The following is a 26753-nucleotide window of genomic DNA, read 5'->3' on the forward strand; positions in this document are numbered from 1 at the left end:
GCAGAGCCAGGGGAGGTGCCGCCTGCTCATCAGGAACACGGTCACGCTAGTGTCCCCAGGTCTGAGGTGGACAGGGCTGTTGGCTACAGGTTACCTGACCCCTGAACTCACGGCAATCCTCCTACGTCTGTCTCCTGAGTGCTGGGATTAAGGGCGTGCACCATTGTGCCTGGCTGGGGGCGGGGGGGGGGGGTTAAATTTCTTCCACTCATTGATCCCTTGATCAAGTCTCAGCTCTGACCCTGACAGACTCTGGGATCCCCTAAGGCCCCACTTGTCTTGTTACGTGTGTGTGTGTGTACCATGTCTGGTCCCTGTTGACATAGGAACATCCACATCCTACTGATCATACAGTGAATTCCAGTCTGCTCACACGAGCCCAGCATCCCTTTTGTGCCCAGAACTGCTGGGTGCCGCTTTCCCCTTTTAGAAGTACGACCATCACTGCTAGTCAATCTACCAACCAGAGCACTGGGCTGGCCCCAGGGAGAGGTGGTGGACAGTAAGGACATAGGTCTGCTGGCTCCTGGTCTGTAGGAGCCACGAGTGGGTCAGACAGATGGGCCACTGACCTGGGGCGTTTGCCTGGGTACCATCCACAATAGAGCCGGAAAGTGGGCAGTGAGGGGGGCAATCCCAGGGTTGTGGCTAGAAAGGGGAGTCCTGGGCTTTGCCCTTTAAATCAGAGGGTAAGAGTGCTCCTGAGAGAAGGGCCAGTGCTGGAGGCTAGGAATGTGGTCTGGGACTGTGGCTCAGGCCAGAGTTTGGAGGAGGAATGTGACTCTGTGACTGTCACCTTCTGAAGGTCATTGAGAAGGCTGTAGATTCATGGCGAGTGATGTGCCTGCAAAGGACAAAATACCATTCCTGGGCTGGAGAGGTGGCTTAGTGGTTAAGCACTTGCCTGTGAAGCCTAAGGACCCCGGTTTGAGGCTGGATTCCCCAGAACCCACGTTAGCCAGATGCACAAGGGGGCGCATGTGTCTGGAGTTTGTTTGCAGTGGCTGGAGGCCCTGGTGTGCCCATTCTCTCTCTCTCTCTCTCTCTCTGTCTTTCTTGCTCTGTCTGTCACTCTCAAATAAGTAAATAAATAATGAACAAAATATTAAAAAAATTACCATTCCTTCCCCAGTCTCAGTCCCTACAAGCCCTGGCATGGACAGCCTCACTAGTGCCCCCTCCCCACCCTGGCAGCCTGGCAGTCCTGGCTGGCTGGTGGGCTAATGGGCCACCATTAACACTAATGCCTCTCCGCCTGGCAGTCACAGCAACAGCAATGCTTCCTGGGAATAGCAGTCTGGAAGAAGGGGGTGACTACAGTCCCCACAGGAGGATCTCAGACAGGGAGAATGACAGACAGGTTCACTGGTAGACTGGTGTGGGAAGAGGGCAAGGGGCATCAGGCAAACAAGGCTGGGGCCAGTGCCACCTGTTACCACACCATGGCTGTGACACCTTCAGTCAAGCAGGAGGGTAGTCAGCCAGGGCCCACTCCTGCCCGAGGCCCAGGGCAGAAACAATCAGAACTGAACCATTCCATCATCAACCTTGCAGCTGTGCTCCTAGGGTCACAGACTCACAGACTGCCCCCTCAGAGGTCACACCAAGGCCAGCCAGTCTTCACCAGTGGGGGGAAATGAGAGAGCCCCACAGGATTATGACCTGGTGTGTAGGAGTTTATTTTTTTTTCTTCTGAGTGTATATGTGTGAGGTGAAAGTGATAACCACTACACCATAGAAACTTCATTGAGTGTGTATGCATGTTTATATTTGTGTGTGGAGGTATGCGTGTGTGTGTGTGTGTGTGTGTGTGTGTGTGTGTGTAGGACAGAGGACAACTTTGGGGATGAGCCTTAGGTATGCCATCTACCTCTTCTTCTTTTCTTTCTTTCTTTCTTTTTTTTTTTTTTAAGTTTTTTGAGGTAGGGTCTCACTCTAGCCCAGGCTGACCTGGAATTCATTATGTATTCTCAGGGTGGCCTCGAACTCACAGCAATCCTCCTACCTCTGCCTCCTGAGTGCTGGGATTAAAGGCATGCGCCACCATGCCTGGCTTCACCTGTTTTTTTAAACTTTTTATTTAATTTTATTGGTTGAGACAGAGGGGGGAAGCAGATAGACAGAGAGAGAATGGGTGTGCCAGGGCCTCCAGCTGCTGCAAACAAACTCCAGACACGTGCACCACCTTGTGCATCTGGCTTACATGGGTCCTGGGGAATCGAACCTGGGTCATTTGGCTTTGCAGGCATGTGCCTTAACCACTAAGCCATCTCTCCAGCCCCCATCCACCTCTTTTTTATTTTTTAATTTTTTATTTATTTATTTGAGAGTGACAGACACAGAGAGAAAGACAGATAGAGGGAGAGAGAGAGAGAATGGGCGCGCCAGGGCTTCCAGCCTCTGCAAACGAACTCCAGACGTGTGTGCCCCCTTGTGCATCTGGCTAACGTGGGACCTGGGGAACCGAGCCTCGAACCGGGGTCCTTAGGCTTCACAGGCAAGTGCTTAACCGCTAAGCCATCTCTCCAGCCCCATCCACCTCTTTTTGAGACAGGGTCTATCAATGGCTCAGAGTTCATTGATTTAGCGAGGCTGACTGGCTAACAAGCTCCAGGGATCCACTTGTCTCTGCCTCCCCCACCGCTGGGATTATGGATACGTGCCACCATGCTCAGCAATTATGTAAGTACCGGGGATTGAACTCAGGTCTTCATGCTTGTAAGGCAAGCACATTACAGACTGAGCCATCTCCCCAGCTCCTGGAGTGGATTTTTGAGCAGTATCTCTCAGTAAACCTTGCATGTGCCTGAGCTCTGGCCCTCCTTCCTGGCAGACAACCTTGGGGCCATCCTGGCCTAGAATAAGTTATTTCTTTTTAAAATATCTTTACTTATTTATTTATTTGACAGAGAAAGAGGAATGGGGGGAGAGAGAGAGAGAGAAAGAGAGGGAGGGAGGGAGAATGGGCGCACCAGGGCCTCCAGCCACTGCAAACGAACTCCAGATGCATGCGCCTCCTTGTGCATCTGGCTTTTGTGGGTCCTGGGGAATCACACCTGGGTGCCTTGGCTTTGTAGGCAAATGCCTTAACCACTAAACCATCCTCCAGCCCAAAAAAGCTATTTCTATTCCAGGGAATGGCTGAAATGCAGGGTCCACGGGCTTGGCAGGACAACCCTGGGAAATCTTGGGTTTTCTGCAGAGCTAGGATGAGAAACCAGGTCTGTGTGAGCCTCTTTGTCTCCCTCTGTGGGGCTTGGAATGGGGGCGTGGGGAAGCTAGGCAGAGGGCAGGTCTTCTTCTGATCCTTATCCCCGACTCCTGAGTGTGCCCCACATGCCTGCCTGGGGGTCGAAGGCAATGGTCAGGGAAAAAAAACGAGGAGAACTGGAGGGTCCTGGATGGCCACAGGACAGAGCTTCAGATGACGTGGGTCTCTAGGAGGAATGGAGGGTATTCTAAGCAGAGATGAGCACAAGCAAAGACACAAGGGCAGGAAGCGCCCTGGAGAGAAGTGTTCTGTGGCGTGAGGATCATGCAGGAAGGAGCAGTTGTCAGACCACAGGCCCGAGTGTGCGCTCAGGGCTGGCCCTTGCAGAAGGAATTTCCAAGCAGGGGTTATGTGGAAGTGGCAGCTTGGTCTGAGGGGCGAGTGGTTGTTGCCATGTGTATTTATTTTTCTTCTGTCTTTTCAAAAATTAGAAAAAAATTATTTAGCCATGTGTGGTGGTGCACGCCTTTAATCCCAGCACTCGAGAGGCAGAGGTAGGAGGATCACCATGAGTTCAAGGCCACCCTGAGACTCCATAGTGAATTCCAGATAAACCTGGGCTAGAGTGAGACCCTACCTCAAAAAACCACAGAAAGTGTTTATTTATTTGAGAGGAAAAAGAGAAGAGAAAGTGAGAGAAAGAGAGAGAGAGAGAAAGAGAGAGAGAGGGAGAGAAAGAGAATACATCAGGGCCTCCTGCCACTGCAAATGAATTCCAGATGCATGCACCATTTTGTGCATCTGGCTTTACATGGATACTGGGGAATAGAACCTGGGTCATTAGGCTTTGCAAGCAAGTACCTTAAGTGCTGAATCATCTCTCCAGTCCCTTCTTCTCTTTCTATTTTTCACTGGTGTGTAGGTATATGCGTGTGCACATGTGTGGGGCCAGAAGACAACCTCAGATGTCATTCCTGAGGAGCTGTGTAATTTTTGTAAGACAGACTTTCTCTGACCTGGAACTCACCAAGTAGTTTGGACTGGCTGACTGGCAAAACCCCCAGGGATCTGCCTATTTTCATCTCCCTAACAGGAGGATTGGAGGGCACTGTCACACTCCCATTTTCTTTCTTTCTTTAAAATTTTATTATTTATTTACTTATTTGAGGGGGGAGAGAGAGAGAGAGAGTTTGGGCATGCCAGGACCTCTAGCTGCTGCAAACAAACTCCAGATGCATGTACAACCTCATGCATCTGGCTTACGTGGGTTCTAGGGAATCAAACCTGGGTTCTCTGGCTTTGCAGGCAAGCGCCTTAACTGCTAAGCCATCCCTCCAGCCCCACACTCTAATTTTCTTATGTGAGTTCTTGGGATGGAATTAATGTTTTCATGCTTTCAAGGTAAGGATTTTACTAGCTGAGCTATTTCTCCACTCCCTTTCTTTCTGTCCCTACCCACCTTTTTTTTTTTTTTTCTTTTAGTTTGGGCACAAAGTCTCATGTAGCCCAGGTTGTCCCTGAACTCTTAACATTTTTAAAAATTTACTTGAGAGAGAGAGAGAATGAGAATGGTGGGTATGCCAGGGCCTCTAGCTACTGCAAACAAGCTTTAGATGCATGTGCCACCTTGTGTATCTGGCTTTCATGGGTACTAGGGAATTGAATCTGGGTCCTTAGGCTTTGAAGCAAGTGCCTTAACTATTGAGCCATCTCTCCAGCTCCAAGGGATTTTTGTTGTTGTTGTTGTTTGTTTGTTTGTTTTGAGGTAGGGTCCTGCTTTAGCCCAGACTGACCTGGAATTCACTATGTAGACAGCGATCCTCCTTCCTCGGCCTCCCGAGTGCTAGATTAAAGGCATGCGCCACCATGCCCAGCTTGCCATGGGTACTTCTTTTTTTATTTTACTTTGTTTTTTAAATATTTTTATTTATTTGAGAGAGAGATAGAGAGAGGAAGAGAGAGAGAGAATGGGTGCACCAGGGCATCCGGCCACTGCAAATGAACTCCAGGCACATGTGCCACTTTGTGCATCTGGCTTATGTCGGTCTTGGGGAATCAAAACCTGGGTCCTTTGGCTTTACAGGCAAGTGTCTTAAATGCTAAGCCATCTCTGCAGTCCTTATTTGACTTAAAAAAATAGTTTTGTTTATTTATTTATTTTTTGGCTTTTTGAGCTAGGGTCTCACTATAGCTCAGGCTGACCTGGAATTCACTATGGAGTCTCAGGGTGGCCTCGAACTCATGGCAATCTTATCTCTGCCTCCTGAGTGCTGGGATTAAAGGTGTGAGCCACCATGCCCAGATCTCATTTATTTATTTGAGACAGAGAGAGGGAAAGAGAGTGAATGGGCACACCAGGGCCTGTAGCCACTGCAAATGAACTCCACATACATGTGTCACCCTGTGCATCTGGTTAATGTGCAACCTGGAGAATTGAACCTGGGTCCTTAGGCTTTGCAGCCAAGTGCCTTAACTGCTAAGCCATCTCTCCAACCCCTTATTTTACTTTAAAAAATATATTTTATTTATTTGAGAATGAGAAAGAAGCAGATAGAAAGAGAAAGAGAGAATGGGCACATCAGGGCCTTCAGCCTCTGCAAACAAACTCCAGATGCATGCGCCTCCTTGTGCATCTGGCTTATGTGGGTCCTGGAGATTTGAACCTGAGTCCTTTGACTTTGTAGGCAAGTGCCTTAACCATTAAGCCATTTCTCCATCCCTATTTTACTTTTTATGAGAGAGAGAGAAAGAGGAGAGAGTGACAGAGAGAAAGAGAGAGACAGTGAATGAATATATTGGCATGCCAGAGCTTCCACCCAGTGCAATTGAACTCCAGACATGTGCACCACCTTGTGTGCATGTGTGATCTTGTGTGCTTGCATAACCTTGTGAATCTGGCTTACATGGGACCTGGAGAGTTGAACCTGGGTCCTTAGGCTTCGCAGGTAAGTGTCTTAACTACTAAGCCACCTCTCCAGCTCATCATGGGTACTTCTTTTATGTGTGCAAGTACGCATGCCCTGTGGAGGCAGGGGGAGAACATCAGGTGTCTTCTATTGCTTGTACGCCCATTCCTTTGAGGCAGAATATCTCACTGATTCCAGAGTTTGTCACGCCTCATAAATTCTCTGGTTTCTCCTCCCCATAGGACTAGGGTTATAGACATGTGGTGCTGGGAATCAAACCCAGGCAGTCTCAGGCTCTCTCAGGCCTTCACGCTGTGTTAACTGCTGAGCCATCTCCCCAGCCCTTCCATGGGTATTTCCGATCAAGGGGCTAAGGAGGCCCAGGGCTCAATGGTGAGTGGCAGTGGTAGAGTGGGAATGGGAAAAGGATTAGCCCCAGGCTATTGGGAAGGCCAGTTGGTTTAGGAACTCATTAGCTAACTTATGTGTTCATTAAAAAACAGTCATCTTAAGCCGGGCATGGTGGCACATGTCTCTAATCCAAGCACTTGGGAGGCAGAGGTAGGAGGATCACTGTGAGTTCAAGGACACCCTGAGACTACATAGTGAATTCCAGGTCAGCCTGGGCTAGAGCGAGACCCTACCTTGAAAAAACAAACAAAATCATTTTGGGTTGGAGGTCTGGTTTAGTGGTACATTGCTTCCCTCATATACTCAAGGTTCTGGCTTCCATCCCTAGCAGCGCGTGCGCGTGCACACACACACACACACACACACACACACACACACACACACACAATTGCTCCCAATCCCATGTCTCAAGGAACTTGCTCCCCGCACCCACCAACAGTGAAGGAAGCCGCCGCCACGTGGGTAAGACAGGACAGGTGAGAGCAGTAAGAGTCAGGTTTAGGGTCCTGGGTTACAGATGCGGACACCTTGGCATGTGGTATCCAGCTGTGAACTTCTGCTAGCAGTAGAAGAAGTCAGGGTAACGAGTTCATCTGTTTCCCCGGGACAGACAGACCTATATTGGCCTGGCTCAGAGCTGCAGGGAGGCAAGCTGTGTCCCACCCCACCCTCTGCATTAGTCCCTGGGTGCTAGTGGCAACTTCTGGTGCCAATCCTTGACTCTTATTTGTTTGTTTGTTTGTTTTTGGTTTGTCGAGGTAGGGTCTCACTCTGGGCCAGGCTGACCTGGAATTCACTATGTAGTCTCAGGGTGGCCTCGAACTCACGGTGATCTTCCTACCTCTGCCTCCTGAGTGCTGGGATTAAAAAGCCACCATGCCCGGCATGACACTCTCGGCTTTTGCAAGACCACTAGGATACACGGCCCAGTTCCAAGGAGCCTTGCCAGCTGGTCTGGTCCCTGATGGTTTTAGTGTTCCTGTCCTTGAATCTGGGATCAGATACTTGCCCAACAGGAAAGGTCAGGTGTGTCCAGCCCCAGCTAGGAACTGGCTGGTGCAGCTGTCCAGCACTAAGCTGCCTTTTTTTTAAAAAAAAAATATTTTTATTAGGTATAGACATACTTACTATGTAAACAGCCCCTCTTGGTACCATCCTTTCCCTCCTCCATGCCCCTTTTCCTAAGAGGCCTTCCTCATTGGGGATGCATTGTGGGGGCAGCAGTCAGTTATAAGGGAGAGGCAATGTCTCTGTGCAAAATGTCTCAACTTCTGGCTCTAACAATCTTTCTGGCCCCTCTTCCATGAAATTCCCTGAAACATGCTGGGAGCATTTTAAGTCTCCTTCAGTGATGGGCACTTAGGAGCCTCTGGATCTCTGGTTTGGTAGGTGTTGAGTGTCCTCTGTATCTTTCTCTATCACCCTTGTGCTGGTACCAGATTCACTAAGGAAGCAGCACTCTCGTTCATCTCCCCAATTCCTCTGGGGGTTCAGCTGGGGCCGGGGTGGAGTGCACCGGCCTCCCGTTCGTTGCATGCCGTCACGCCGCTTGCACACAGTCCGGCGCAGGGTACCCGGACCAGGGAGCCGGGACTCACCCACCCCCCCGACCCTTTGCTCTCTGCACCCCACACCCCAAGGTGTCTTGAGCCTCTTCTGGGCTCTCACATTGGAAGGAGAAGACTCTGTGACTGGGGAAGATCAGTCCCCAGGGACTAACCTGAGGGGCCAGAAGGACAATGCCAAGAGGTTCCAGGTCACAGCATTAAAATCCCAGACGGGTCCTGTGGTTAAGGGGCTTCTACGATCCTAGGTAGGGTTCCCCAAGAATCACAGCGTTTTCTTTGAGGAGAGCCATGTCACAGCACCACTGCCCATTCACAGTTCCTCTGGAGTGACAGGAGCCCCCTATTTTATGTTGCACATCTCAGCACTGAAGGGGAGCTAGGATTTTTTTTCTTTTATTATTATTATTTTGGTTTTTCGAGGTAGGGTCTCACTCTGGCCCAGACTGACCTGGAATTCACTATGGAGTCTCAGGGTGGCCTCGAACTCATGGCGATCCTCCTACCTCTGCCTCCCGAGTGCTAGGATTAAAGGTGTGCGCCACCACGCCCGGCTATTATTATTTTTAAAAGCATTTTTATTTATTTATTTGAGAGCGACAGACACAGAGGGAAAGACAGATAGAGGGAGAGAGAGAGAGTGGGCGCGCCAGGGCTTCCAGCCTCTGCAAACGAACTCCAGACGCGTGCGCCCCCTTGTGCATCTGGCTAACGTGGGACCTGGGGAACCGAGCCTCGAACCGGGGTCCTTAGGCTTCACAGGCAAGCGCTTAACCGCTAAGCCATCTCTCCAGCCCGCTATTATTATTTTTAATGAGAGAGAGAGAATTGACATGCCAGGGCCTCCGGCCACTGTAACTGAACTTGACGCGTGCGCCATCATGTGGACACGTGTGACCTTGCACATTTGCATCACATTGTGCATCTGGCTTACGTGGGACCTGGGGAGTTGAACATGAGTCCCTAGGCTTCACAGGCAAGTGCCTTAACCGCTAAGCCATCTCTCTGGCCCGGGGAGCTAGGATTTTGTTGAAAATCGGACAAAGCCTTCTGTCTCTACTCCACCCCCCTTCAGCAGTCCTCCAAGTGTGTTTGGGCAGTGCATGCCCCACCCCCTCCTCTGCATGCCACCCTAGCTCAGGGTGGCATGCCCTGGGCGGTGCTGCGGCTCTTACCTTGATGTTGTCCTGCCAGCGGTGGGCTTTCTGGAAGTTCTCTGCAGCATCAGCCAGTCTCTGAGGGACAGAGCACAGAGGAAGGTCAGAGGCTGAGACCGGCTGCCTGCCACATGCTCACCCCAAAGTCTTCTCCATGCTCAGCACTCCCCGGGGTCAGGCTGAATCAGGGCCTCCCTTCCTCGCATCCCATCGGACCCTCAGAAAATTCCTCAGCCCAGATAGCTGCCCGCTTGCTGGCAAAGACGCTTCCCCGGTCAGAGCCGGAGGACACAGGGGAGTCCTGCAGAGACAACCTGGGTGCTTCATCCATGGGACTCTCTGCTTCAGTTCTGTATGTCTTCTACCCACAGGATGGATGGCAGGGACACCCCAGGCCTGGCCAAGCCCTGTTCCTACCTCTACCAGCCAGTGTGTCACTTCCCCCACATGATGGTGAAGTCACACAGGTTACGGAGTGTCTCCCTGAGCTCCCTGGCCCTGGCCGGGCTCAGCAGGAGGTTGCCCAGGGGCTCCCTGCCCTCTTCTAGGCTTTCTGAACCCTTCCCACAGGGTTCCCAGGCCTTGACCCACATGAACCTGCCCACCCTTTGGTGCTGGGTCCAGTGGCCTCTGTCAGTGAAGTCCAGGCCTGTGGCCAGAGTGTCCCAAAGAGCACAGCTGTGTACTCATCATGCCACACCTGTCTCTGGGCATGCTCAGTGCCAGACAGTACTGAACGGAGACCGAGCCAGCCCTGCCTCTCACAGATCCCCATGGGGAGTGGGAAAGTGGTATGTGCATAAAGGAAAACCACCAGAGCAGGAGTGGCTGAGGGGGGAGAACTCAATTGTCACACCAGAAAAGCTTGTTTTTAAATTTTATTTAAAATTTTTTCTTGTTTTATTTTTATTTATTTATTTGAGAGAGGCAGACACAGAGAGAAAGAGGCGGGGGTGGGGGGATGGGAGCATCAGGGCCTCTAGCCACTACAGAACTCCAGATGCTTGCATCCTCTTGTGCATCTGGCTGACGTGGGTCCTGGGGAATCGAGCCTCGAACCGGGGTCCTTAGGCTTCACAGGCAAGTGCTTAACCACTAAGCCATCTCTCCAGCCCAGAAAAGCTTGTTATTTTTAAAAAATGTAAAATTTATATATTTGAGAGAAAGAGAGACAGACAGACAGAGAGGCAGATAGAGAGAATAGGCATGCCAGGGCCTCTAGCCACTGCAAACAAACTCCAGATGCATGCACCCCAGTGTGCATCTGGCTTATGTGGGTCCTGTGGAACTGAACATGGATCTTTAGGCCTTGGAGGCCAGTGCCTTAAATGCTAAGCCTTCTCTCTATCCCAGAAAGGCTTGTTGAGATGGCACTGGGATTTGGACAGCCTCTGGGCCTGGACCTGGGACTCCTATGAATTCTGTCCCTTAGAAAGGATTGAAAAAGGCTGGAGAGATGCTGGAGAGATAGTTTAGAGGTTAAGTGCTTGCCTGTGAAGCCTAAGGACTCCGGTTCGAGGCTCGGTTCCCCAGGACCCACGTTAGCCAGATGCACAAGGGGGCGCGCGCATCTGGAGTTCATTTGCAGTGGCTGGAGGCCCTGGCGCGCCCATTCTCTCTCTCCTTCTATCTGTCCTTCTCTCTGTGTCTGTCACTCTCAAATAAAAAAAAAAAAAGAATCCTAAAATAACATAGATAACCAACTTAATGAAATAAGATCAAGACATGAGTAAGCAAATAGAAATAATGAAAAAATACCAATCAGAAATACTAGAAATGAAAAACAAAGTAAGTCAAATGGAAAATTCTGAAGAAAGTCTCACTAGTAGAATGGATGAAGGAGAGGACAGAATATATAAACCAGAAGACATGGTAGCAGATCTAATACAGTCCAACAAAAAGAAAACTGGAAGGAGGAATTTCACTCTCAATCTCTCTCTCTCTCTCTGTCTCTTTCTCTCTCTGTCACTCTCAAATAAATGAATAAAAAGTGAACAAAAAGAAGAAGAAAAAAAAAAAGGCTGGAGAGATAGCTTAGTGGTTAAGGTGCTTGCTTGCGAAGCCCAAGGACCGAGGTTAAATTCTCCAGGTCCCACATTAGCCAGATGTGCAATGTAGTGGCGAGAGGCTCTGGCACGCCCATTCTCTCTCTCTCCCTGCTCTGTTCCTCTGTATCTAATAAATAATAATAATAAATAATAAAAAAGATTAAAAGATTAAAAAAACAGAAAGGATTGAATCTCCAAGGATGTAACTAAGTCTGGCCCTCTGGGACTTTCTGTAGAGCTGAGCTCAGTGGTATCTTACGAATCCCAGTGATCACCCCTGCCACAAATTGCCAAGTCCCTCCTAGCCGTGGACACATGGACACCTGTTACTGCTCCCACACATCTGACGTGCTACCATTATAGCTTCTCCTCAGACAAGGATGCGCAGGCTTGGAACAGCAAGCAGCCTTCCTGGGGCGTGCAATGAGTCCGGGTTAAGCTGGGGCCCTGGCCCAGTTCTCACCAGTTGTATTCACCTCGCTTAACCCATGACCAAGGTCCAGTAGCAATACTCCAGCCTAACCCAGAACACCCCGTTCCCTTAGTATTCAGGATGCCTTATCCCCATCCATCCATTAGTCCAGGCATGATGTGGTACATGAGACCCCACAGGAGAGGGTCTGATAAAGCCTGTTAGGGGGAAACGGACGTCAGGACACAAGAGAACAGCTTTCCTTCCTTTGAGGCGTGTGATGGGGAAAGGAAGCAAGGTGAAACCCCCCCCATGTGTGTCCGTGGCCATCGGTGGGTGGTAAAATGTCTCCCCCGGACTTGTGTGTTTGCATACTTAATTCCCAGTTGGCGGTGCTATTTGGGGAAGGTTGTGGAATCTTCAGGAGAAGTATGTCACTGGGGGTGGGCCTCGAGGGGATGACAGCCCAGTCATGCTTGCAGCCCCTGTTCTTGCTGTTTCCTCCCTACTGATGGGACACTGTGAGCCAGTTTTTCAATCCTGCCATGCTTCCCCACCATGGCAGTGGAAAAATAAACCCTTTCCTTCCTTAAGATGCTTCTACTTGGTTTTTTAAAGTTTTTCAAGGTAGTATCTCACTCTAGCTCAGGCTGACCCGGAATTCACTCTGTAGTCTCAGGGTGGCCTCGAAACTCACAGTGATCCTCCTACCGCTGCCTTTTGAGTGCTGGGATTAAAGGAGTACGCCACTATGCCTGGCCATGGGTATTTTTAAAAATGATATTTTCTTTTCTTTCTTTGTTTCTTTGTTTCTTTTTTTTTTTTTTTCCCCCGAGGTAAGGTCTCACTCTAGCTCAGGCTGACCTGGGATTCACTATGGAGTCTCAGAGTGGCCTCGAACTCATGGTGATCCTCCTACTTCTGCCTCCTGAGTGCTGGGATTGATTAAAGGCATGTGTCACCACGCCTGGCTTAAAAGATATATTTTTTAAGATAATTAATTTGAAAGACAAAGAGAAGGAGGGAGGGAGGGAGAGAGAGAGAGAGAGAGAGAGAGAGAGAGAGAGAGAGAGAGAGAGAGAGAGAGAATGGGCACACCAGGGACTCTAGCCATTGCAAATGAACTCTAGACGCATGCATCACCTTGTACATGTGGCTTACATGGGTACTGGGGCACTGAACCTGCGCCTTAACCTCTAAGCCACCTCTGCAGCCCTGGTTGGGTATTTTATCCCAGCAATGACTAAGTAACTGACATACTATCACTCTCCTGGGACAGAATGTCATCCCTGGCAGTTAGAGGGGCTGTCAGAGCCATCCCCCACTTCTGCTGGGCCTGGTTTTCCCTCTTCCTCATCCAAGAGCACTTAGGAGGAGGGAGGAAGCCCAGGAGGCTGGAGATGTGAGGCGGCGGGAGAAAGTACTTGTTGGTATGAAAGCTTGTCTCTTTACTATGCATACCTCTGCTGGCTTGAACCTCCTTAGCCTGTGGAGGCTCAGTTCTCTACCCACTCTTAGGACGGGGCCTGGTTGTGTGGGTCTCACACGTCCTATGCGCTCTAATCTAGCCTCACATTCCTAAGGCTTCAGGGATCACAGGCCTCTTGATTCTATGAGGCCTTACATGTCTTGCCTCTAATCCTGGCTCTTCTGAGCTCCTGAACACTTCCTTGGGTGATCTTCAACCCCCATAAGCTGCCATCCCCACCCCTGGAACGGGTTAGCCTTCCTTGGAACCTCCGCCTCCTGACCTATGCCTTCCCATTACTCAAACAAGCCACCATCCACTGCCACGCCTGGGCTTTCTCACCCCAGGAATCTCATGCCTCCGCATCCATTCCCCATCCCAGACCTAGAGCCTTACCTCCGAGTGTAGATCGAATCGTATGAACTTCACCTGCCCTCAAGTAGCCCTCTACTGCTCTGCATTAAAAGGAAAAGCTTGGGCTGGAGAGATGGCTTAGTGGTTAAGCGCTTGCCTGTGAAGTCTAAGGACCCCAGTTCAAGGCTCACATAAGGCAGATGCACAAGGGGGCACATGCATCTGGAGTTAGTTTGCAGTGGCTGGAGGCCCTGGCGTGCCCATTCTCTCTCTCTCTGCCTCTTTCTCCTCCTCTCTCTGCCTTTTTGTCTGTTGCTCTCAAATAAAAAAATAAAAAATAAAAACACAAAGCTTTCTTGCGGCTGGAGAGATGGCTTAGTGGTTAAGATGTTTGCCTGCAAAGCCAAAGGACCTCGGTTCTATTCCCCAGGAACCACATAAGCCAGATGCACAAGGGGGCACATGCGTCTGGAGTTCGTTTGCAGTGGCTGGAGGCCCTGGAACACACATTCTCTCTCTCTCTGTCTGCCTCTTTCCCTCTCTCAATAAATAAATAAAACTTAAAAAAAGCATTTAAAAGGCAAAGTTTTTTTGAGGCTTTGTGGGTTCACCTGTGTCTGATTTCTGTCCTTCCTTTCCATCTGGCTCCAATCCTAATGATAGGTGAGGCCCCCGATTCATATAGGCCTGCAGTGCCTTTCTGTGGCGGACATTATTGTTTGACTGTTAACTGGGCATCTACTGTGCCAATGTCTGCATATTGGGCTGGAAAATCTGCACATCCCAGGGAGGTGGCCCCTGAGGCTACATTTCAAGCAATGGGGGAGGCAAGGGGAACCTCTGAGAAATCACTTCATCCTCTCTTCCCTTACGAAGTGGACTCTACCTTTCCAGGGACCTCAGAGTGGGTCTGGAACCCGCCTAGGGCTCTGTGGAGGCAACTCCCCTTCCTAGGAGTCACTAGCTTAGGTCTTTCACCATAGAAAAAGTCACAGGAGTCTCAGATGAGGCTGCAGACGTCAAATTGGGCCAGAGTCATTTATCCTGTTGCACACCTACCTCCAACCCTGGCCAGGGGTTTTCAGCTCTATCCCCCTCTCAGTGCTCAGCTCTGACCCTGGGATTCGTGGACCCCAAGATTATGGAGCCCGCTACCAGACAAGGTTAGACAAAGCTCCGGGGAGGGAAGGCTCCACAGCCCGATCTCCTTGTGCTCATGGAATCCCGCGGGCTTGGAGGCCTGGGTCAGCCCGCTGACTCGTGAATAACGGAGTCGCAATAGCCACAGCGAAAGGATTACTTTTAATCCTCAGTAACGATCAAGCCATTATTATTTTTTCGGTGTTACAGATCAATCAGCCCATCCCCAGGCACTGGACGTGTAGAAACTGCAAAGCAGGCAGAGAGGCCTGGTGGTGTGGGAAGAAGGGCTAGGTAGTGGGGCGGGGTGGAGTGGGCAGGCTGGGTGCCCCATTCCTCCTGAAGGGGACAGGTGAGACTCTGGTGGCGTGCCCCAGGGGGCCGGCGTGGGAATCACTGGCTTGAAGCCCTGACCTGTTTTCAAGGCGGCTACCTCCCAGCCCTCAAGAGCTTGTTGTGAATTGGAGATAGCAGCTATACCTACTCAGAGGTTGGTAAGGGTCTTGATAGCACCCTTCTTTCAACACTAGCAGGCCGCCCTGCACTGGAATTTCTCCTGCAGGCTCTTGCTCACCTCTGGGCCTTCTTCTCTTAAACACTTTTTTTTTTTTTTCCTGCCTGGGTGGCCTTAACACCATGTCACCTTCTCTGAAAACTTCCTTTCACCCTTGTCCAGCCTATGGGTCTCCCCTTACCTCCACCAGGCAGGGGATGTCCTCAGGTGGCAACCTCCAAGCTAAGTCCTACCTCCCTGGCCACACTGACCACTTGGAGCCTTGGACTTCTGTCTTCACAGAGCCCACAACAGTCAGGCCTGCTTGGACCAGGAGGTGCTTACTCTCAAGTTCATGTTTCCAAGTATTTCTCTCCCATCTCTTTAGGTCCTTCTGATGGCTCAGGATTAGGCAGGATGGGAATGAGGAAGCGACAGGCTGGGAGGTAAAGAATATACCAGGATGCCCTGCACTACCTGGCCCTGTCTTCAGGGTGAGTGCTGTGTGGAGATGTGTCCCAGTGTCTATTGCCCTGGGAGTGGCTCCCTGGGGGTCAGGCTCTGGGATCTGCTCTTTGAGCCACCTGCCGTCTTTGGTCCTCCTGCGACCTCCTACTACCGGTCCCTGGACAGGCTAGTCCCTCCCTGGTCACTTCTGCCCAGTCTCCTTTGGTTTCACTCCTTTACCCTTGACCTGTCCCTGACTACTGCCAGGCACCCACCTCTTCTCCTTATGACATCCAGGAAATGTTCGGTGTGCCTGCCTTTGCCTGAGCCCAGTGGGGTCAGTGACTGGATGCTGTCAAGTTTGGAATAACTTGGTCCATGTCATACAGTAGGTGCACAGTGAATGTATGCTAAACAAGCTTGTGTCTTTGGATCTGAGTGGAGGCCTGGACTTGAACCTAGCTGACTTAGCATCTTGGACTCTCTCTCTTTTCTTTCTTTTTTTTTTTGGGGGGGGGTTCAAGGTAGGGTCTCACTCTAGCCAAGGCTGACCTCGAATTCACTATGCAGCCTCAGGGTGGGCTCGAACTCACGGTGATCCTTCCACCTCTGCCTCCCAAGTGCTGAGATTAAAGGCATGTGCCACTACACCCGGCTTTTTATTTGAAGTAAGGTCTCGATCTAGCCCAGGCTGACCTCGAATTCACTGCAGTCTCAGGGTGGCCTAGAACTCACAGTGATCCTCCTTACCTCTGCCTTGCAAGTACTTTTTGAAGTAGGGTCTTGATCTAGCCCAGGCTGACCTCGAATTCACTATGTAGCCTCAGTGTGGCTTCGCACTCACAGCGATCCTCCCGCCTCTGCCTCCCAAGCGCTGGCATTAAAGGTGTGTGCCACCAAACCCGGCCCTTCTCGGAATCTCTTTTCCTCATTGCATTCTGTGGGGTGAGGGGTGCTGCTGCTCTGAAGCCGCTAATGGTGACTTGCCTGGCCCTGCGATGCTCCCATTATGGTCATGGCATTGGAGGGAACCACAGTAGGATTCTGAGCAGGCTGCTCACAGCCAAGTCCATCATGATAACAGCAGGCATTTCAGAGGCAATTATCAGAGAGTTTCACTTAACAATCAATTTCCCTCAGCTCCAGGAGCCGTTCTTACAAGAAAAGGCAAGAAGGAAAAAGACTGGCAGTGTGCTGGGCTGGGGACAATGCTCTCCTGGGGAGCAGCACCTCCACCAGCAGGTTCAAAATTCACTAAGTTAAACATCTGTAGCTTTAGGGAGCTGAGATAGACAATGGTGTGAGATCAAGAACATGGACCGTGGCTAACCCCTGGGGGGGGGTTAAGGGCCCCTTCATACTGGGCTGGGACAGGCAGGGTTATGGGGGGGGGGAGATTGAACCCTCACTGTTGTTACCCTTTTAGAGAGTTTGCTTTTCCTCCCAGGCTGGGGTTCTACCCTCTTCTCAGCCTTTTTCTCTCCCCTTTTATCTGGGAGCCTCTCCTTCTAATGTGGTGGCAGAGGGCCCTGGAGCAACTGCCCATCAAAAGGATTGTTCAACTGCACAGCCCAGAGGGAAAGATTTTTTTTTAAAAGAGTTTTCGGTCTTAATTAGTTATAGCTACTCTTGCTTTCAAGAGGATATGAGAGGCTTAGGATAAAAGGCCTTGAACTCATGGGGAGCTGCGGGATGTTGAGATCTGGGGCACTAGGGGAGGTGAGCTATGTGGGAGCTAGATGGAGGAGAGTTTTGAGGTGGATGCCAGGGCCGGGGAGTCCAGAGCAGTGCCAGCAACAGACAGATGCTCTGAGCACCGTGACAACGCCAGGCCAGAGACCACATCCACACGCGGGGCATCTGCCCTATGCCAAGGCCTCGCTGACAGATGCAGGCTATCCAGTGCCAGGTGGAGGACTGCAAGATGGTAAGAGGGGATGCTCTTGTAGCTGAGGGGACACAAGCTGAACTCACTGTGACTCAGGCTGACCTGGAATTCTCCTTGGAGTCTCACGGTGGCCTCGAGCTCACAGTGCTCCTTCTACCTCTGCCTCCCGAGTGCAGGGGATCAAGGCGTGCGCCACCACACCCAGCTTCTTATTTTTATTATTTTTATTCCTTTCTTTTTTGCAAGGTAGGGTCTCACTCTAGCCCAGGCTGACCTGGAACGCACTATGTAGTCTCAGGGCGGCCTCGAACTCATGGCGCTCCTCCTACCTCTGCCTCCCGAGTGCTGGGATTCAAGGCGTGCGCCACCACGCCCGGCTTCTTATTTTATTTTTTATTGACAACTTCCATAATTATAGACAATAAACCATGACAACTCCCCTCTCCCCCACTTTCCACTTCACCAATCTGCCCTCCATCATATCCCCTCCTGCTCTCGATCAGTCTCTCTTTTATTTTGATGTCATCATCTTTTCCTCCTATTATGAGGGTCTTGTGTAGGCAGTGCCAGGCATGGTGAGGTCATGGATACCCAGGCCAGGTCGTGTCGGGAAGACTGCATTGTGAGCAGTCCTACCCTGCCTTTTTGTTTCTTCAGGGACCTGGCGAGGAAGCACAGGTGAGGCTTGCCTGGTTAGGCTCCGCTGCCTGCCAGCCACAAGTGGTTCCTTTGTCCTTTGATACATGTCTCTCAGATGTTCCCCCCAAGCTTACTTCCCAACTTTGGTGCCACAAGGCCCAGTACTGAGGAGGGAGGGCATGCCTACCAGTTCCACCTCGCAGCCTGCCCCAAGCCAGTCCTCTCGCATTGCCACCTTCCTTCCTTCCCTGAGGGCCCCGTATTAGCTCTGTATTGTGCACTGATAGATACTAAATACAGATTTCCAATTTTCAGAGCTGTTATGGTCTAATGAGTAAATAATATACATATTTAAAACTGTCTAAAAACATATCTGCATAATTAAAATATCTGCATAATAATGAAGCAAGATGCAGCTCAGCACGGGGGAAGCAGGAGGCCCAGGGTTGACAAAAGGAGCAGAAATAAAAGCAGCCTCAGGGATCCTGGCCCTGCAGGTCTCTCCTTCCCACCACCTTGACCTTGATGGACACCAGTGTGCCCATCCAAGAGGCTACGTCCACCGTCGGGGAGCGGGAATACCCCAGCTCAGGCCCGGCCCCGCAGCATTTGTGTTCTGGGATGACATCTGCGTGAATGGAATGGACAGGGCCTGCTACGTGGGCTCTAGCTCCCTCAGTGTCCCAGACCTTTGCCTGTCACCACCGGCTGCTCGGGGCTTTGAAGGCACAGCTTCACTGATCATGACCTTTCTAAGGTCCTGTCCAGATACGCTACTCGCCTGACTTCTGAAGGTTAAAGAAAAGTGTCCTAGGATGGGACAGAGCAGTGTGGCCAGGACCCGTGACTTACACATGAGGGATGGGGACACATCGGTGGCTATGATGTCTTAAGGGACAGGGTACTCATTAAGCCTTTCCTATCTTGTGAGGTCCCCTCCTTCACCCATATTGGGCACCCAGTCCTATCCCATGATCATAATATATTACCTTTTTTATATTAACTGTGATCCTAGCCTAAAGATAAGATCATCATAAAACAATGAAAAACAAATCCTCAAACCCTGAATCCAAATTCCAGCAACCAAAATTGCCAGGGAAACAACCAGCTCTGGTACAGCTGGTGTCACAGGGGAAGGCCCTTGTCATTGCTGGCAGTGATGGGCTCCCTGACCATTTCCCTCACAAGCCACATAGGTTCTCTGAAACTTGATAAAAAAAAAAAAATTAGTAAGGCTAGAGAGATGGCTTAGCAGTTAAGGCGCTTGACTCCAAAGACAAAGGACCCAGGTTTGACTCTCCAGGACCCACGTAAGCCAGATGCACAAGATGGCACATGCATCTGGAGTTTGTTTGCAGCAACTGGAGGCCCTGGCACACCAGTTCTCCCTCTTTTTCAAATAAATAAAATAAAGTATGTTTAAAAATTACTAAAGCGGATTTCTTATTTTAAAAAAAGGACAGGGAGCCGGGCGTGGTGGCACACGCCTTTAATCCCAGCACTCGGGAGGCAGAGGTAGGAGGATTGCCGTGAGTTCGAGGTCACCCTGAGACTCCATAGTGAATTCCAGGTCAGCCTGGGCTAGAGTGAGACTCTACCTCCAAAAACCAAAAAGAAAAAAAAAAAAAAAAAAAAAAAGGACAGGGTTAGAGAGATCAGTTAAGGCACTTGCCTGCAAAACCAAAGGAACCATGTTCAATTCCCCAGGGCCCCGGTAAGCCAGATGCACAAGGTGGCACATGTGTCTGGAGTTTGTTTGCAGTGGCTTGAGGCCCCTGACATGCCTATTCTCTCCCTCTTTCCTCCCTACCCCACCCTCTGTCTGTCTTTTTCTCTCTCTCTTTCTTTTTTTTTCTTTTTCCCTGAGGTAGGGTCTTGCTCTAGCCCAGGCTGACCTGGAATTCACTGTGTAGTCTCAGGGTAGCCTCAAACTCACAGTGATCCTCCTACCTCTGCCTCCTGAGTGCTGGGATTAAAGGCATGTATCACCATACCTGGCCTCCTCTTTCTCGCTCGCTCTCAAATAAATTAAAAAAAAAATTAAAAATGGTCAGGGCCGGGCGTGGTGCACATACCTTTAATCCCAGCATTTGGGAGGCAGAGGTAGGAGGATCACTGTGAGTTTGAGGGCACCCTGAGACTACATAGTTAATTCCAGGTCAGCCTGGACCAGAGTGAGACCCTACCTAGGAAAGCACGGCAGCTCACTGATGCCCTTTAGCTGAAGCCCTCAGGGAGCAAATGAAAGGAAACCTCCAATTTAGGTTATACCGCCTAAGCCTGAACCTCAACCAGAAACTTGCACATCTTTATAGGTGAATCAGTCCCTGGTAAGCCAGTTGGAGTTTCTCATAATGCTTTCCAGATTTGCTCCCTTTACAAAGCCACACAGACAGCATCAGGTAAGGGTTATCAGGGAAAGGGATTATTTGAGTACATTAGGGAGCACGTTGCTACCTCCTGTCCCCTCATCAGGCCACATCCTATACATTTATTTATTTGAGAGAGAGAGACAGGGAGGGACACACACACACACACACACACACACACACACACACACACACACACACGGAGAAGGAAAGAGAGAATGGGCACACTAGGGCCTCCAGCCACTGCAAATGAATTCCAGACGCATGCGCCACCTTGTGCATCTGGCTGGCTTCGTGGGTCCTGGGGAATCAAACCTGGTCCTTAAGCTTTGCAGGCAAGCGCCTTAACAGCTATCTCTCCTACTCTCGGCCACATTCTAGACTGACAAGTAGGCATGGATGTGTGTGTATGTTTGTGTGTGCTAATCACAGAGTTGGGAGACCCGGGTTCCTAAGGCTCAGCAACTGCCCCAGAGTGTCATTTGGGGCATTGTCTTTGCTTTTTTGGACTTCAGTCTCTCACCTGTATAATGGGAACCAGATTCCTACTGAACCCTACTGGGACTGTGGGGTCATGGCCAGAGGGCAGGCTATGGAATTACTCTGTAAATACAACTCCAGGCTCAGGGGTTCCCTTTCTCTGGCTTTGGGTGACCAGGATCTTCTGACTTCTTCCTCCCTACTTCTCCATATGCTTGGCCTTCTGACCTGACTTCTGCAACTTGTGCCAATGGGCATTATGTATATATATATATATGCATGCCAGGGCCTCTAGCCATTGCAAACAAATTCAGATGCATGCACCATTTTATGCATCTGGCTTTACATGGGTACTGGGGAATCAAACCCAGGTCCTTAGGCATTGCAGGTAAGTGGCTTACCGCTGAGCCATCTCTCTAGCCCCTATATTTTATATTATACATTTACTATGTATCCTAGCATTGTATTTGCTCAGGGTTGTTGTTTATTGTCCCCCAGTATCTTGGCCTGACCTTCACCCTGGTGCTGCCCTAGCAGGGATCCAGAGCGCCATGGTGTGTGCTAATCCAAGTCCACTCAAAATGCACCATCGATTCTCAGTGCGCGTCTACTGAAGCCCCTACTCCCATGATCCTATCTCACTTTATTTTTCTTTATTTTTATTTGAGAGCAACAGACAGAGAGAGAAAGAGGCAGATAGAGAGAGAATGGGTGCACCAGGGCCTCCAGCCACTGCAAACGAACTCCAGACGCGTGCGCCCCCTTGTGCATCTGGCTTTTGTGCCCTCCAGGAAGCCTGGTGCCTTGCTAGACTGGGTTCCAGAATATTCTGGGGGCTCTCATCTCTATGTTTTACAACCCTTTCTATCCCAGATGTTGTCCCTCAGGGCAGAGACTTGATTCATGGATCTATGTGGTCTCAGTACTGGATACAGGCTGGTTCAGCACAGAAGTGCTAAGTGGCCTCAGACATTCATCCTGGTCAGTTGGACTGGGGGCAGATCAAGGAGGTGCTGACGGGGGTGGGGGAAGCGGTTGCTGCTTCAGAGGCTCTGGGTTTCCCTGGATAGAGAGGGCAGAAACTGGTTCAGAGTGGCACTGATGGCATCAAACAGGTATCCAAGCTGACAAAAATGAAGAAGGCCTGGGTAAGGTGTCATTGGTGCCCAGGCAGAGTGGCCCATGGGGACTAAATTGCTGACATGTGTTCTCTAGAACCCTAACCCCATTCTGGATCTTGTACCAATGCCACCTGCCAGACCCACCCTGCTGCCGCCAAGTAAGCAATAAGGCAGAGAGCAAATGCCACTGGACTCTGTTGGAATGTGAAGTATGTGTGTGTGCGCGCGTGCATATGTGCATGTGTGTGTGTGTGCCTCATCAGGCCAGGGAAGCCAGAAGTTGAGTCCCTGGGAAGCAGGCGCCCCTTGCCTTGGCCCAGGCTCAGTATATTTTCCTGATAAGCCCCAACATCCTTCTCCCAGTAGCCTTTCAATGTGTCTACAGCCCCCACAGCTCACAGCGTCGGGAGGTGTCTGAGGAGACACTGGCTGGGCTGAGGGTGGAGGGTAGTGATTCTTGTGGGAAGCCATCACTGTAATCCTGTCCCTTTCCTACCACTGAATGTGTATTTACTGAGTACCTTCTGTGTGTCTGGCCTACGCCAGCATGAGCAGGTCAATGAATATTGCCCTGTGGTCATGCAGTATATCGCCAGTAAGTTTTTCTTTTGTTTTTTAGATTTTACTTTTACTTATTTAGTAATTAGAGACAGAGAGAGGGAGGGAGGGACAGAGTGAGAATGGGCACGCCAAGGCCTCCAGCCACTGCAAACGAACTTCAGACACATGCGTCCCCTTGTGCATCTGGCTATCGTGGGACCTGGAGAATCGAACCGGGGTCCCTAGGCTTCGCAGGCATGTGCCTTAACCACTAAGCAATCTCTCCAGCCCACCAGTAAGTTTTTTTTTTCTTTATATTCCACCTAACTTCTTCCTACTGCAATTGAGTCCCACTGCCCTGAACACAGAACTTGCTGGAGGATTCTAGTAAGAACTGCTTGGGCTTGCAAATTCACTGCCAGAATTTAAGGTGTTGGGAAGTCCCTTTGCTATGAAAGGTACTCCTGTCATAAAGCTGAGGCTGGGCTGCCAACCCTGACTAATGTGCCCAAGCCCCCACCCAACCACCATGCTCCCTTCTCATGATGTTATTTTTATACTTTTCCCTAAAACACGGCGAACGGGCCCTTCTCAACTCTATTAACATTAGAAATCTAATCAGTAATCAGGCAGCTCATAATTTTCTGATTAGCTTTGATTAGGCCCAATCTCAGAAGACGGAGTGGGACAGTGAAGAGGGAGGCGGGGCTGGACAGGCATCGGGATGTGCCTGAGGGGCCAGTGGCTTGGGCTGAGGGTGGAGAGGAGAGGGGAAGAGCCCCTGTCCTATTGCCGTCTGTCCTGGAAAAAAGGGCCATGGAGTTGAGCCATGGGATGAGTGGGTGAGAGGGGCTGTCGGGTCACAGAACAAGGGTGGCAAGTCTGGGACCACCTTATCAGAAGAGACTTAGGTCCACAAAACAAGTTAGGGCCATATTTTCAGCACCACGGACAGGGTCAGGGGGCATTGGTGGATGGAGTAGAGGGTTGGGTTTGGGCAACGACCTGGGTCCCACTATACCCGGGCCCTTCTGAGTCCATACTTCAAGCCTCAGGTATAACCTTGAGTGACACTGACACAGAATGCCTGTTCAGAGGCTGAAACACAGGAATTGGACATGGGTTACTCTTGCTGAGCAAACCGCACAGGTAGGGCGGCCTACTTGGATCATTACCTTCAGTGTAAAGACCATGAGGTTGGGTCCCACTGGAGAGCCCAGGCCCGGAGGGATGGCTCAGCCTGGCTGTTACTCAGGGTTAAAGCCTGGGTCTATACTGAGCATTGTAGGCCAACATCAGTTCTCTCTCTTGCCTGAGGCCTCTCCCACTTTTCCATCATGCTCATCAGAAACACGGTATTGACTAAATCAGACCTTCTAGGCCTGCTTCTCTAGGGACCTGACTACAGCCTGTTCCCCTGGTTGATGATGTAGTCACTCAACCCACTACATTTCTCCAAAGCCCCACACCCTTTGCAGCTACATCCTGGAGCCCCGCTCAGATAAGGGTGAGAGTGGTCCTGCCCTGGTCCCTAGTCCGGGATGTTTACCTCTTGTAGGCTGTAATCATACAGGTGACCTCCAGTGAAATACGTGAGCCTGTTTGAGGAGATGTGCATGGTTAATGCCATGCAAATTGGCACGGAGGCAATCAGTCTGACTCTAAAAGCTGCCCCAATGGTCGCAGGCTGGCTCATTGTCTTTTCTGTCAATTTACATCTCATTACCCAGAAGGCTGTGCTCACTGGAGGTTAAAAAAAAATAAATAAAAGAGAGAGAACCAAGAAAGCTCCACTGTGTCCTGCTTTCATGTCTGGCACAACCCATGAGTGGGGTCAAAGCTGCTTGTAAACTGCCCCAAAGAGGTACCCTCTGCAGACAGGCCTGCCATTCCGCTACCTCTACCATTAAACCTGCCACCTCTACAATGTTACTTTCCTCCTCCTCATCATCATCACCATCCCTCACCATCACTTTTGTTTCCCATTACTACCTCCAACACCCTCATGTTCACGGTCAACATTCCTTTGGTTACCACGACCAACCCGTCTTCTATCATCACTTATACCCTAACACAACTGACCACGTCACTCCAACCAACAGCGTCGGCGCCACCGCTAAGTTCATCCCTCTCTGTCACCACCATCTCCATCTCCTGCCATCAACTCTACAACCAATGTCACCTCTATTACCACCATCGCTGCCCCCATGGCTACCTGCACCATCAACCCTGAGATTCTTTTTTTTTTTAAGTATTTTATTCATTTTTATTTATTTATTTGAGAGCGACAGAGAGAGAAAGAGGCAGATAGAGAGAGAAAGAGAATGGGCACGCCAGGGCCTTCAGCCACTGCAAACGAACACCAGACGCGTGCGCCCCCTTGTGCATCTGGCTAACGTGGGTCCTGGGGAATCGAGCCTCAAACAGGGGTCCTTAGGCTTCACAGTCAAGCGCTTAACCGCTAAGCCATCTCTCTAGCCCAGCCCTGAGATTCTTGAGAAAAGGCTGATGAATACACTGAGGCCGCCCGCTCTTCACCTCCCTCTGTCCACCACCTTCCAGCATGCAGAGGGTTAGGGGACCTGTGAACATGTGATCCAGGGACTGGAGGTCTCATCATCAAGCCAAACGCAGCCTGAAGACTATGCTTGCATGTTGATGCTTCAGGAGAGAAATGTTTGATGCTGGGACTGGGACAGGGTATTAGTCTATTTGGGTTAGCCCTGGGAAGGTGGGGCTTAGCTTACTTTCCTGGGGTTCCAGCAGAATCTGGGGAGGGGCCAAGAGAGACTGACCGGGGTCCTCCACAAGGCAGAGCCAGGAGCTGCATGTGTGACGTGGACGGCAGATGCCACTCTCTGAATCTCCATGACTTCACCTCTAAAATGGGGTTGCTAGGGACGGGGAGATTGCTCAGTGGTTAGAGAGGTGCTTTCTTGCAAAGCCTGCTGGCTTGGGCTCAATTCTCCAGCCAGCCATGCAATGCTGCCACAAGCACCTGGCATTCTGCTTGCAGTGGCAAGAGACCCTGGTAAAACACACACACACACACACACACACACACACACACACACACACACGAATGCACGTGCATGCAAGAAGAAAATGGAGAAGCTGGGGAGATGGGTCAGTGGTTAAAGGCACTTGTTTACAAAGCCTGCTGGCCCAGGGCTCAATTTCCCAATATCTACATAAAGTTGGATGCACAAAGTGGTCCATGTATCTGGAGTTCATTTGTAGCAGCAGCAAGAGGCCATGGCATCTCTTTCTCTCTCTGACACACACACACACGATAAAATAGCGCTTCTAATAGGGCTAGAGAGATGGCTTAGTGGTTAAGCGCTTGCCTGTGAAGCCTAAGGACCCCGGTTCGAGGCTCGATTCCCCAGGACTCACGTTAGCCAGATGCACAAGGGGGCGCTCATATCTGGAGTTCGTTTGCAGTGGCTGGATGCCCTGGCGCGCCCATTCTCTCTCTCTCTATCTGCCTCTTTCTCTCTCTGTCACTCTTAAATACATAAATAAAAAAAATGAACAAAATAGGGTTTCTAATAGTCTTGTGTGAGACTGAGTGAGGGTGAAAGAGGGCAGTGAGGAGAGTATGCTGAGCAGCCTTGGCAAACTCCAGGAGAGGCTGTGATTAGACCCAACCACGAAGGCTTTAGGAAAAAGGACAAGGTCAAAGGGGAGAAGAACGGGGACTGCTTCCAAGTGGGAGCCTCTGCACGTCGCAAAGGTGCGACGTGGGGAACACACGGGCTTCTCCGGGGGTGGGGGAAGGGCAGGCAAGGCTGTCAGGCCTTTACTCTTCCTGAGCCTCCCTTGGCCCAAGGGTTTATGGTCAGGGTGTCAGCAATGACCAGTTACAGGGTGCCATTTGACTGTCGATGCCTTGTTTCACCCAGTGCGTCCTCTCAGCCCTATGGAAACCAGTTGTTTTTCTCAGTCTACGCGCAAGGGCACTGAGGCTGAGAGAGGATGAGGTGTTCGTCAGGACCGTACGGTTACAGAAGGCAGAGGTCAAACTGGAATCCAGTTTTACCCACACCGATGCTGGACTCTGGGCGCTTCCAGTAAGGCCAAGAGATGAGGTTGGACCAAAAT

General features: G+C 50.6%; 1 protein-coding gene across 8 annotated transcripts in view; it reads right to left on the bottom strand.

The window, feature by feature from the left end:
* The window catches only part of Cacna2d2 (calcium voltage-gated channel auxiliary subunit alpha2delta 2), a 174182-nt gene that overhangs the window by 30961 nt on the left and 116468 nt on the right, over positions 1-26753 (bottom strand). For all 8 annotated transcript variants that reach the window (XM_004664283.3, XM_045136575.1, XM_004664282.2 and 5 more), the window contains exon 4: positions 9269-9328. In XM_004664283.3, coding sequence (XP_004664340.1) covers positions 9269-9328 — 60 coding nt within the window. The remainder of the gene's footprint in view (positions 1-9268; positions 9329-26753) is intronic.

This window comes from Jaculus jaculus, chromosome 17, assembly GCF_020740685.1.
Source record: "Jaculus jaculus isolate mJacJac1 chromosome 17, mJacJac1.mat.Y.cur, whole genome shotgun sequence".
Classification (NCBI taxonomy): Eukaryota; Metazoa; Chordata; class Mammalia; order Rodentia; family Dipodidae; genus Jaculus; species Jaculus jaculus.